A 12,492-nucleotide genomic window follows, 5' to 3' on the forward strand; every position below is an offset into this window, starting at 1 on the left:
CTGGGTTTGTTCAGCACCACAACTGGTTAGCTAGTGATAAGGATTTTGTGCCAACATTTTGAGAATACAACTGAGAATTGTCAGCTCTCTTACTCTCTTTTCCCATCTACTCACCACCCCCACACCTCTCTTGCACACACACACACCAAAGGAACTTTTTCAGAGATGGGCCAGGTGTGGGTATCAGAGACATGTGACATGTGGTTGATCAAACCTCACATATAAAATACACAGGTGATGAAAATATCACTGAGACTAGCTGCAAACATGTTTTCATGGGACTTTACCGTTGAGTACGCATGGGTCTGCATATGATGTAATTGATTTGGGTGCATGTTGTGAAAATTTTTCATTTCCTTTTTTTTTTTTCTGCACACGAACATATGTTTGTAGTGTCTCCCATCACCCACCCCGCCCCCCACACCCACCCCGTACACACCCAACCCCTCTTCTTATCTCAGCCCATATCTCCCGCCGTCTCTACCGTCAATGGCTTCTGTCCACTGAGCTGAAAGGAAGGTGTGGTAGTAACACAGACTAACAGGCTGCCGGCCGCGCCGCGCGGCGTCTCCCTTTCCTTCTATACAGTGACCACAATCAAATGTCGATTATTCCGAGTCAGTCACTGTTTGGGGAATATGCAGAAAAATGCATCATTTCAGTTTTTAAAAAATTAAGAACCTTTATTTTCCCAGTCTTGGCCAGACCACCCCGGCGAGCGAAGCGTTCCCCGGGGATAAACCCTGACCGGCACATGGCCCCAGCCCGTCATTTACTGCTACAGCAACTTGTCCAGTTGTTTGTATGTACATTTAAAACATGGTGATTTTCAGTCACAACGGCCAGTTCAATAACTGAGACTCGGAGAGAGAGGGAGAGGCACCCGCTAGATAACAAGTGCCTTCCCGCGCGGAAGGCCCTGAGTGGCCTACCGCCGCAAGATGGCGGCCACAGTGCTGGCGCACGGCCGGCCTCCCTTTTCCCCCTCCAAAATTTTGACCCCAATTCTTCAGTCTTTTGGCGGACAAAGAAAGATTAAATAGTGTGGGGCCCGGCCTGCGCGTCCGTCGATCTCGCGCCCGTAATGTCCTATTGACAACAACTGTATTCGCACAAGCGTCCGTCTGCACCAGCGTACGTAATAAAAAAAAGAAAAAAAAGTTATAAATAATTATGTCCGTGATATTGACCGGTCTCGTAGATGAGTTCGACTTTATTTGTTGTGACAACCCGCGGTCTTACGTGCTTCGCCTCGCCTGCTCTACCCCCGCCGAACAGGGTATTATAATTTGTGTTTATTTTTAGGAACTGACTTGCAGGGGCTCTGACAGGTGAAGGGGAAACAAAATTATTTAAAAACAGAAGTTACAGAAAGCGAAAGGCCAAGGTGGACGTGTGCACCAAAGGATGTCACTTTCTTCGACCCTCTCACTCAGGACATCAATGCATTGGAGAGAGTGCCGAGACGTGCAGCTCAGTCGTTTTATCAGTCGCTGGAAACTATCGGCCCGCGATCTCTCACTGACCCCTCAGTGGGAGTGTGAAAAATATACTACACATATTGCCCGGACTTTCTAACCCTCTCAGGGCTGTAGGCAACACTGAACTTCGGCTAATTTTTTCAGTCTTCATATGAAGCTGGTGCCGGACCGTCTCAGACATATACCTTGTAATAATTTCCTAAAACCGCAAAGACAAAGCAGACTCAGCGATAAGCTGACAAACCTTAGCAGTCACTCAACATCGTCGACTGATTCTTGTGGAATCAACAGCAGGTGCTTCTCCACTGATCTGAGCCCGCTGCAAGATAGAGCAGTTCAACTGACTTAATTCATTTTTCCAGCGCCGTGACAGCCCCGGCGGCATCGGAATGGAACTCAGTGACCAATTTCTTAGTTTCGTTACAGTCCAGGCAGGTTCCGCCACGAGCTTCAGAGCTCAAATTATGATTTCAAAGGAGCTGGCCCGGCACCCCGGCCTTTACAGTCGGGCCAGCTAACCCCATCCGGTCGCACCCCCCACCCACCCCACTGTGACCACCCCCGGGCCCCCGCCCCCCAGTCAAACTGGATTCTCCGACGTGTAATCATCATCATCATGACAAAGAAGATCAAAGCATCGTAGGTATACATAACCGCTTGTCCCGGCAAAAGTTAAGCTAATTAAGTTTGAATGTCAGTCACCCAAGTGGCTCAGTTCAACAAAAGGCGACGTTGACCATGCCGATGGTTAGAACAACAACAAAAAACAAATAAATAAAACCGTCAGAGCAGCATCGTAGCAGGGGGGCATGGGGGTGTGGGGGGTTGGGGGGGGGGGGGGATGGACTGATCGACTAAACACCAGCACTGACTTACAATTTGTTAAAAAAGTGTAAATCAAAAGAATGAATTTCTGACGACTCATCGAATCATGTCACCGAGATATATGAATAAAAATCACAATAAAGTTCTTCCTTGAGTATCTTCCTTCACACACACACACACACACACAGACACACACACACACTGCATGACTGGACACACGCGCGCGCGCGCACACACACACACACGTACACATGTAAGTGAAGCGAAGATTATATGAGGAAGAAAGCATTGTGTTTGTTATCATGATGATCAGTGATATTAGACACACACATTGTGTGTCAGTGTGTGTGTGTGTGTGTGTCACTGACCGCGGTGTGTGTGTGTGTCACTGTGTGTGTGTGCCAGTGTGTGTCACTGACGTGTGTATCAGTGTGTGTGTCCAGCCATGCAGTGTGTGTGTGTGTGTGTGTGTCAGCCGTGTGCAAGATGCGCGACTTGAGTCATGGGCAGCTGAACGGAGTGCCCAAATTAAGTTCAAAGCGACATTCAAGTTACTCAAACACGCAAAGGCCCTATATGCAATGTGTTTTACTTTAACTTCGCCCCTGTGATAAATTTAATAACAATTTTATTACCAGCAAACAAAATCAGTTTAATCATAAAACAAGCCCTTGGCGTCTGCCGGGGACCTCATCTGATTCAACCAACATTTTCATGCATAGATGAAATGATATTACCATTAGTAGATGCAACCCATTTTCGGTGGTTTTCGACTCCGTTTTGAGGGCTATTTTACTTGATGCGGATTCATTCGCTATCATAACTTGCCGCCGTGCCATCTTGCTCTTTTCGTTTTCAGCACTGCAAACCATGAAAATCCGGGTGAACAAACATTCATACGACTTGAGACAAGCTTCCGGTTCAGGTTCATGGTCATTTTGCGTGGTAATTTGCCGCGCCTTAGAAGGGTCGATAACACGCAACATATACTTTCTCATAATGTCTTCATATTCATTGCAAAACACACGAACATTTTCCGTCGTAAAACTAGGTCCCAGATTTTATTATGTCACCATAAAAGTTGTTTTTTTTCAAAGATATAGTAGACGCATAATATAGCCTAACCAAAATAGCAAACAATCAGGTTCTACGAAATCAAAGATTAATTTCCAATTTTTCTGTTTTTACACACAGATCGCCCCCACCATTACAGCGTTCATTTAACAACAACAGAAAAGGGAAATTTAAAACCAACAGGTAGCTACACACATGAGATAAATTATTGGACTTTGAAATGACTGTATCCTAATTTCTACTGTATCTGTGTTTGTGTATGATTTTCGATCATGTTCATAACTTGTTATGTACTATCCCCCCCCCCACCCCACCCCACCCCCAATATTCGATTGACCCAGGTACACTTGGTAATATTACTAATAAAGACATATTCTATTCTATTGTGTAATGCCATATGCGAGCTCGAAGGAGACCGAGTGGGGTGAAGGGAAGTAACCGTTATCAACGAAAAGAAGTCGAAAAGCGTGTTGACCCTCAGTTGACTTTTTTCAGATTCTGTTGAGGATTATATCTGAGTAAGATGATCATCTGTTATGGCATGGATATGTACTATGACCCCCAATTTGTGTTGTTATGGTTTCGTATATAATGGTATCAGTTATTTTCCGTTTATACATTTGATTGGGTTTGTATGAGTGATTTTTAACGACTGAAGCGACCGGTTTGTACACATTTCGAGGTTTTTGGCCTGGCAGAGCAACCCATGGTTGTTCTTTTAGGGCCTATTTTGCCATTGACTGCATATTATTCCTATCTTGAAAGCAACAGCAATCCTTCTTGAGCTATTATGTCATCCCTATTGTTTTTGGGCTGAAATAATTTAGTTGCATCGAAACTTCGAGAAGCATTAATTTATTATGTTTAACCTGTCCAGGGCCTCAGTGGCTTCCCATAACACATCTCAAGGGTCCTTGACCAAGTACTGTGTCAAAAGAGTCGTTTATTCATACGCGTATTTTTCCAGTCGTCAATCGAAAAGCGTCATTTGCGCGTTTCAAATGTTGTTGAGAAAATTATTCAAGTTATGAGACAGAAACCCATTTTGAATAAAACTACTGAATTTGTGACTAATATATTTGCATTTTAATGCTGGATAGTTGTTTTAAATCGATGTTTCATTGCCTTCTTTTTGTTACAGCGTAGGCAGCCACATTCTACAATGGCGTCAGCGTGCACGTTTTCCCGCCTGTGGGCCCGCGGAGCCTTCCCAGGCGCTAAGGGTTTCTATGGAACACAGTTTTCGTCAACATGCATGTTTTTCCGATTGTGCTCACAGAAGACTGGAAGACCCCGTGTTTATTTCGACATGACGGCTAGTGGTGAACAACTAGGAAGAATAGAGTTTGAGGTGCTTGCCAGTAGTAGAATAAAGACCGCTTACTTTGTATTTTCATTGCATAAACTTATTTGAAAGAATATAGAAAATCAACACTATTCAGGAAAAGCTTCCAAACTACGTAAGCAATGACAATTAAACTTTTAAAGGTTACCCCCTGCAGAGTATGAAGTAATAATTATCCCACCAACTATATCCATAGCACATCTTGTCATTTGGCAAAAGTCAAAGAATGAAAAAGTAAAGATCATGTTAGATTGTTACACAATGAGACAAAGCGGTTAGCTTTAAAAAAAAAGAAGTTATTTTCACACTAAATCGAGCCATTTTTTTTATAATCTTTATTTGTTTCATTGCTTCATTTTGAATTGACTGAAAAGGCCATGGGATGTAGTTAACTGATGACCAGTGGATTTTTTTTTTTTTTTTTTTTTTTTATAAATAATTTTATATATTTATGTAGATTTAACATCAAACTGTACAAAAGTTCTATATTGTTTTCTTTATGCTGTACTTTTCTTCTTCTTTTTTTCTTTTTTTTTTTAAATCTCTTTTCCAGTTTGGATTAAGAATGATATAAAATCTACCAGCAGCCTATGATAAAATTTGTTTAAAAAAAAAAAAAGAAGAAAAGAAACTAATGAGAGCTGAATATAATCAAAACTTTTAATTGATTCTGAAGGAGACATTTGGTCTCTGTTATATGATTTTTTGTTGTTGTTGTTGTTGTTTTTTTTGCTCTGACTCATGTTCAAGGAATGATGTAGTTTCGTTGTTATAATCAGTTCTGATTGTGTACTATTATGAGACAAGAGCCAGAGAGAATTGGGATGGAGGGGATGTGGACATTTTGCTTCTCTTGATACTCCAGCCAGGACACCTGATAGTGGAAATATTTTGGTCAAGGAAATATTAGTCTAATCATTCTGTTCACAAACATTCCAGTTTCGGATGTTTTAGTCTGCCTCTGTCTCTCTCATCTCTTGCTCTCTCTCACACACACACACAGACACACACAGACACAAACACACACACACACACACACACACACACACAAAATCCCATTCTCAATGTCCTTCTCCACCTCTCCTCCACCCTGCCCATCCTCCTTTCCCCATGTCTTTCCATCCTCTCTCTTTCACTCGTATGCATACATGTATGCACAAACACACATGCACACTTTCAAACATATCTGACATGGTCAAACTAGTATGAATCACAGTAAAATGCACACACATTTACATACAGACAGACAGACAGACAGACATGTACACACAAATAGATTGCTACAGGTTGAAATGTCTGACAGTGATGATCTTTCCTGGCTGTAATGTCTGGTGCCAGAATGTAAATGGATCTCTATGAGCTGAACAGCACTGTCAAAATGTCTTGGCTGGAATGCCTGAAGCTGGAATATCTGAGGCCAGAATGTCCATAATTCAGGTAGGGGAGAGAAGAGTTTTCTAAAAAGACTGAAGATTAGTTTATACATCACACTGATGTGTTTGTGTGTGCATGCAAGCATATTAATATGTTAGTATTTTAAAAGACACATTTTTTCATGTCTTCTCATTTTTCACATTGATGTGTAATAAATGTCAGCAAAGAGCAAAACAATACTAAAAACAAAACAAATTATCATAGGTTTGATAGGATGCTACAATGTATTAATTTATTTCCTTCATGTTGCTGTGCATTTTTATTTTACAGTATATGACACCAAACATGGAGTATAATACAAACTCCTCCTTTTTGTTTGAAATAACAGTGATATTTTGTGTTGTTTCAGTTATTTTCTGATGTTGTCCCTAAAACAGCAGGTAAGCATGACAAGATATTATTCATGTGCATATGTGTGTGTGTGTGTGTGTGTGTGTGTGTGTGTGTGTGTGTGTGTGTTTTGAAACTGTACCAAAACTATGTATTCAATTCTAGTATTATGTTGTGATAAAATATTAACACAATACAAATACAGTACAATCATGTTCACCAAAACTTTATGCACCCTCATGTGCACAGGGAGCATCAGCAGGAATACCAGACATAATTTGCCTGTGTCTCTCTTTGAGCCCTTATCTCTTTCTGTCTCAGAAACTTTACACATGCTTGAGCACACACACACACACACACACACACACACACACACACACACACACACACACACACAGTGTAAAGAAGGCATCACTCCTTAAGAAACAAACCAGGATATCTGTGATTTATATATATATATATATATATATATATTTAAAACATGCAAAATATTAAGAGAGTCTGCCCCTTGCAGCAACAGATAGTGAATCCCTTTGCTAAACATTTGAAAGGAGTAACTGATGTCATGATTGCTAATCCATCATGACTGCTAATCCAGAGTGTTGTGAGTTACCCACAATCAATGGGGAAGTGAACATGACATATCCAGAGTGTTTTTGCTTAATTTGTATGTGTGCAATATATATTTTAATCTTTCATCCTTGATGTGTATTTGCAGAGAATTTCCGTGCCCTGTGCACAGGTGAGAAAGGATTTGGGTTCAAGAATTCAGCCTTCCACCGTGTCATTCCCAATTTCATGTGCCAGGGAGGTGACTTTACTCGGGGTGATGGGACTGGAGGCAAGAGCATCTATGGCAACAAGTTTGAGGATGAGAACTTCAAATTAACACATAGCAAGCCTGGTAAGATGCTTGGAGTTTTCTGCAATATATACATATATATATATTTATATATTGCATGTTGTTGATTGTGGTTGTTTTGTTATTCCTGTTGCTCAGGGTTCCCACAGTTCCTTAAAATCTTGGTGAAAACCTGGGAAAGTGGAATAGCGGAGGCTTAAGAAAGCAGTGAAAAAACTGCACAGGCCAAAACTCTGTTGGAAAAGTCCTGTCAAAAGCTGTCGGCCGTAAATTTGCTTTCAGTCCAGGAAAATTCTAAACTATGTTCTCCAAATAGATCTATATGAGGAGAGAAACAGCATTGTAAAAAACGAAAATGCTAACACTTCTTGAACTGTCCAGAAAACGCGTCTGTAGATGACATCGCGCTGCTTGATTGGCATACCATATTCTGCCAGTATCAGAATTAGACATACTGATGTTAACGTTATTTACAATCCTTGAAATTTACAGACCTAGAAAGATCCTTCATTGTTTGTTGTCAAAAACCTGTGGAAACCCTGGCTGTTGTCTTTTATGTCAGTTTCCTAATGATTATATGGGAGATGGTGTAGCAGGCGCTGTGGTAATTTTTTTAAGTTGGACGATTGTTGTCCACACAGGTGAACTATGGAGTTTGTGCAAAAAAAGAAAACAAAACAAGAAATATGGAGTTTGTGTTTTGCTTGTGTGGTAAATCTGTGTTCTCCTGTGCATGCAATCAACTTTTTTGTTGAAATGTAGAACTTTTACAGTCCATTGATTTAGGCAACTCATATTGCAGTTTTGACTTAGCTCTGTAGGTTCTGGGAATAGGAGATTTAAATATCTACAAACTGTCACAATTACTGTAGTTGTCCTTTAATTTGAATCCATATGATGTCCGCTGTGTACTGAATATAATAAAAAATAAATAATTGTCATTAAAGATACAAAGCCACAGAACTGTCAGTTTTGTTTTTTGTGTGGAATGCTATTTATATATGTTTATATGTAAAAATATTTTAAAAGGCATGAAACGTACAAGTAAAATATTGAAAGAAAAAAGAATGGTGTTAATAGCTTTACAAAAAAAAAAAAAGAAAGAAAAAAAGTTAGATTGGATAAAAAAAAAAGAAAAAGAAAAAAAAGAATCACTTGTAGAAAAGGTAAAGATAAAATGTTTTTGATTACCTGCATTCCAGCTTTTACAGCAGGTTTAGTTTCAAGGAGGTGTCAAAGCATGCAGAGTGAACCATATGCACTACACCACATCTGCTGTTTAAAACAAAAAATGAAAACAAAACAAACGACAACAAAAAAGAGAAGAAAAAGAAGAAGCAAATGCCTGACCTTCACATGTATACCCAACGCACTGAACAGGCCTACAGCAGCAGAAAGCATGTTCCCCGTATACAACACTTCAAGCATAGTTGTTGTTTTTTCTAAAATATTTTCTGTGATATATCTGTTTTAGAATAAAGAAAAAAGAAAAACAAAAATATATTCTTAAATCAACAAATGATATTTTCATGATTCATCTATATTTTACACCTTTAGTTATGTTTAGAAATAGAAGTAAATCTACGTCATGAAAGAAAATATGAAACAAACCAGTGAAAAGCATTGAAACTAGATAAACACACTTTGTCCTTATCATGACTGATTTAACTAAGACATGCATCGGTTGCACACTCATGCATGCACACACACACACATACTCGCACACATAAGGGCATGCACACACATACAGTACACTAGGTGCTAGGTGTATTTCTTACTGAAAGATTGTTTGTAGGTATGGCTTTTACACTAATAATGCTCATGATAGAAGAGTTTCATATCTCCAGGAAAGAGAGTGAGAGTGTGTGCATGCATGCTTGTTCTTTGGTAAAACATCTTTGTACTTTGTACTCTGCTCCCATTTGCATGGAGTCATTCATACTGGCATGCCTTTATACACAGTGTACATTTTTTCCAGGTACGACATTTTTAATGTGCAGATTTTTTTTTCCCATGCACATCATTTGTGTGTGTGTAGGTTTTTTTTCATTGACATCGTTTTGTGTGGGTATTTTTTTTCCATGGACATCATTTTGTGTTTGTAGATTGATTCCATATACATCATTTTATATATGTACATTTTATACCATGTACACAATTTTGTGTATTGATTTTATGCCTTGTGCAACATTTTGTGTGTATACTTTATACCATGGAAATTATTTTGTGTGTGAAGGTTGTTTTTTTTACGATGCTCATTATTTTGTGTCGATGGATCTCTTTCAGGTCTTCTGTCCATGGCCAACGCAGGACCCAACACCAATGGTTCTCAGTTCTTTATCACAACAGTGGTGACCTCTTGGTAAGTGTGATCGAAATGAAAGAAAGTCATGTACATGATTTAGGGAAGTGAGGCCCAGTTACAGCACGAAATCAGCTCCACATTGTCAGCAGTTGCTTGATACTAGTTACCTGTGGGCACTCATATGATGGCTGTACTGCATATTGTCCCCATGACACTAGAACTAATAGGACTCACCAGTGGCTGTTGTTGCAATCCATGAATGCAGACGAAGTAGGTATTCATGTTTATCATTTCCAGTCAAGAGAAACAGTGAAGCAGGGAATTCAGAAATCTTGAATCTCATTCATGAGGCTGGTCACACACACACACACACACACACACACACACACACACACACACACACACACACACACACACACACACTCACACACACACACTCATATTGATATTTATTTATGAATTTTGTAGGCTTTCAAGGTCTGACCAACAGGTTGGATGTGTATGTAGGTCAGGCATCTGCTTCCTTTTTTTCTTTTTAAAATTCTTTTTTTTAAGCAGCTGTGGTTATGGGTCAGTCCAAAGCTCCTAGAAACTGAAAGTAAACACAGTTAAAATTTTGACCTAAAGTAATTGATAAGTTTTAATCATGACAGTGAACTTGTGCATGTTTGATGCGGTGGGTTAGAAATTGTTCATATTTTTTGCAGGTTAGACGGCCACCATGTTGTGTTCGGGGAAGTAGCCAGTGGGATGAAGGTGGTAAAGGAAATTGAGAAGCTGGGAAGTGAAAGCGGGCAAACCAAGAAAAAGATTGAAATTGCTGATTGTGGGGAACTGTAAAGTCTGGAGTGTTGAGGAGACAGTTATCAGTCTGGGAATGAATTGGGAGCTTACTTTTTTTAAGTTCTTAATTCTTGTGATGTTATAAGATATGTGTAATATGAATCAGTTAAACTCTACTGTCTGGTAATATTTCAAAAGATGTGTAATATGAATCAATCATTAGAAGAAACTGAACAGTTAAAAGTGTTGTTTTTTTTCTTAAAATGCTCAACATTCTTTAGGGTTGTTGGAATTTACAGTGTTCAAGATTTCATCTGGTTTTTCATTTTGACCATTGCAGTGAACATGCCAATAAGTTTGTAAATGAGAATAAATCTAATTCTCTCTTAGATAAAGCTATTTGGCTAAAAACAATTTGGGAGATATTTGGCTTTTGTCCATCATTATTTCAGGTGTTGCCATGTTATACTTTTTACTGTCTTCCTGTTGCAAATGCTTGAAATTATGCGTTGATATAAATGAATGGCACTGAATGGACAGAAAATGGATCTGTGACTGCAGTTTGTAAGAATTAAAGTGTACATGTAGACTAATTGTTTTAGTCTGGTTGTTTGTGTTGAATGCATATTGATGCTTTCTGCTGTTGTACTTTGCTTTGCGAATTGTTCTGCAAACTCTGTCTCACTTCAGTCTTCTGTTTTCCTATTAAGAGAATGATTAATCTATGCTGTGTGCTTTTCCTTTATGGTTGTCAATAGTACACATGCAACACACACACACACACACACACACACACACACACACGCATGTATACACACTACATATTCTTCATCATGGCAGAAACTGATCCAAGCATGTCTGATTTGGCTGGAAATCAGTCACCAAAGCCAGATATAATATGAAAGCGTTTTCATTTCATCGAAAGGTCACTACAGTCAGCTTCATTGTCATGGAAGGGATACAACCATCCCTGGAGAGTTGGGGCAGATGATGCAGCAGTGGAACACAGTGGAGTGCCGTGTAGAGAATGACTGATATCATCTGATACATTTTTATAGGCGTCGGAACAGCCAAAAGAAAAGAAAAAGGGGGAAAAAGGTCATTTCTGATACACATGGCACAGAAAAGAACTCTTTAACCAGGTGCCTGGCACTGTTTTCCAAAGGCTGCACAGCAAAGCACATAACAGACAGCATATTTCACTGCTCAGATTCATATAAGGTGTAATTATATGTGGCGCACTACATCACATGGTTCAAAATTTTAATTGAAGGCCATTCTAAATATATGCTCCAATTATTTATAAACCCAAATCTATGTATCATTTACTGTCAGATTATTCTTATTGCACTCTCATATACCAAGATCATTTCGAATCCTATTAGATTTAATGTAATCTTTGGTCAGCCAAAATGGTTCCACGTTCAGGATTTTCATCATTCTGTCTTTTTTATCGCACACAATGACACACTTTTTTAAACATTTTTATGTGATTGCTTGCCAGTACACTGAAAGCACACTGTTTCAGTGTTTGGATGAAAATAGAACAGGCACCTAAAGGACACATAACAACAATCACTTCATGCAACCGACATTGCTTGTCTCCTGACTGATTTGAAACCTGGGTTTGTCATGCGTAATAAATTTCAAATTAAATCTTTAATCATGTGGAATATTATATAGTGATAGAACTGACGCAATTGCTTCTTAAAATCTATATTATGGGCATTTGTCTTTGTTAAACAGATTTAACGCATCTCGCAATTTTCAGCTGTGAACCTGTCACTAGGTTTTAACAAGATTCCGTTTCAGGTAGAATAAGTTTACAAATTAACCCTTCACAATCAACATTGCATTTCATTTTATACTCATTAGAAAGGGTGTACTGAGCTCTTTCCTTTGCGACCAATCTATTGTAAATTGGTTTAAAGATTGCTTAGAAATGTATCATTGAACAATTTGTAACAAGCAGGTTTGGTTAATAATGATTCAGTTTGTGTCGTGTCAATGTAACCAGTTATGTGCTGTCATTCCAGCATGCATGATCAGCATA

General features: G+C 39.1%; 1 protein-coding gene across 1 annotated transcript; it reads left to right on the forward strand.

Annotated features, from left to right (window-relative positions):
• The first annotated feature begins 3,779 nt into the window (after positions 1 to 3,779).
• LOC143292935 (uncharacterized) lies at positions 3,780 to 11,032 on the forward strand. Its single transcript, XM_076603638.1, has 6 exons — positions 3,780 to 3,898; positions 4,522 to 4,731; positions 6,509 to 6,539; positions 7,208 to 7,393; positions 9,638 to 9,713; positions 10,364 to 11,032. Exons 2-6 carry the CDS (start codon positions 4,543 to 4,545, stop codon positions 10,494 to 10,496), a joined length of 615 nt encoding a protein of 204 aa, XP_076459753.1. The 5' UTR covers positions 3,780 to 3,898; positions 4,522 to 4,542; the 3' UTR covers positions 10,497 to 11,032.
• The last annotated feature ends 1,460 nt before the right edge of the window (positions 11,033 to 12,492 follow it).

Source organism: Babylonia areolata, chromosome 18 (assembly GCF_041734735.1).
Source record: "Babylonia areolata isolate BAREFJ2019XMU chromosome 18, ASM4173473v1, whole genome shotgun sequence".
NCBI classification, from domain to species: domain Eukaryota; kingdom Metazoa; phylum Mollusca; class Gastropoda; order Neogastropoda; family Buccinidae; genus Babylonia; species Babylonia areolata.

What these genes read in the sequence shown, in the direction of transcription:
- LOC143292935 (XM_076603638.1), top strand. Translation starts at nt 4,543, where the DNA reads ATGGCGTCAGCGTGCACGTTTTCCCGCCTGTGGGCCCGCGGAGCCTTC. An exon ending in TGTTGTCCCTAAAACAGCAG is followed by an intron (nt 6,540 to 7,207) that starts GTAAGCATGACA and finishes GTGTATTTGCAG; the next exon opens with AGAATTTCCGTGCCCTGTGC. An exon ending in ATTAACACATAGCAAGCCTG is followed by an intron (nt 7,394 to 9,637) that starts GTAAGATGCTTG and finishes GATCTCTTTCAG; the next exon opens with GTCTTCTGTCCATGGCCAAC.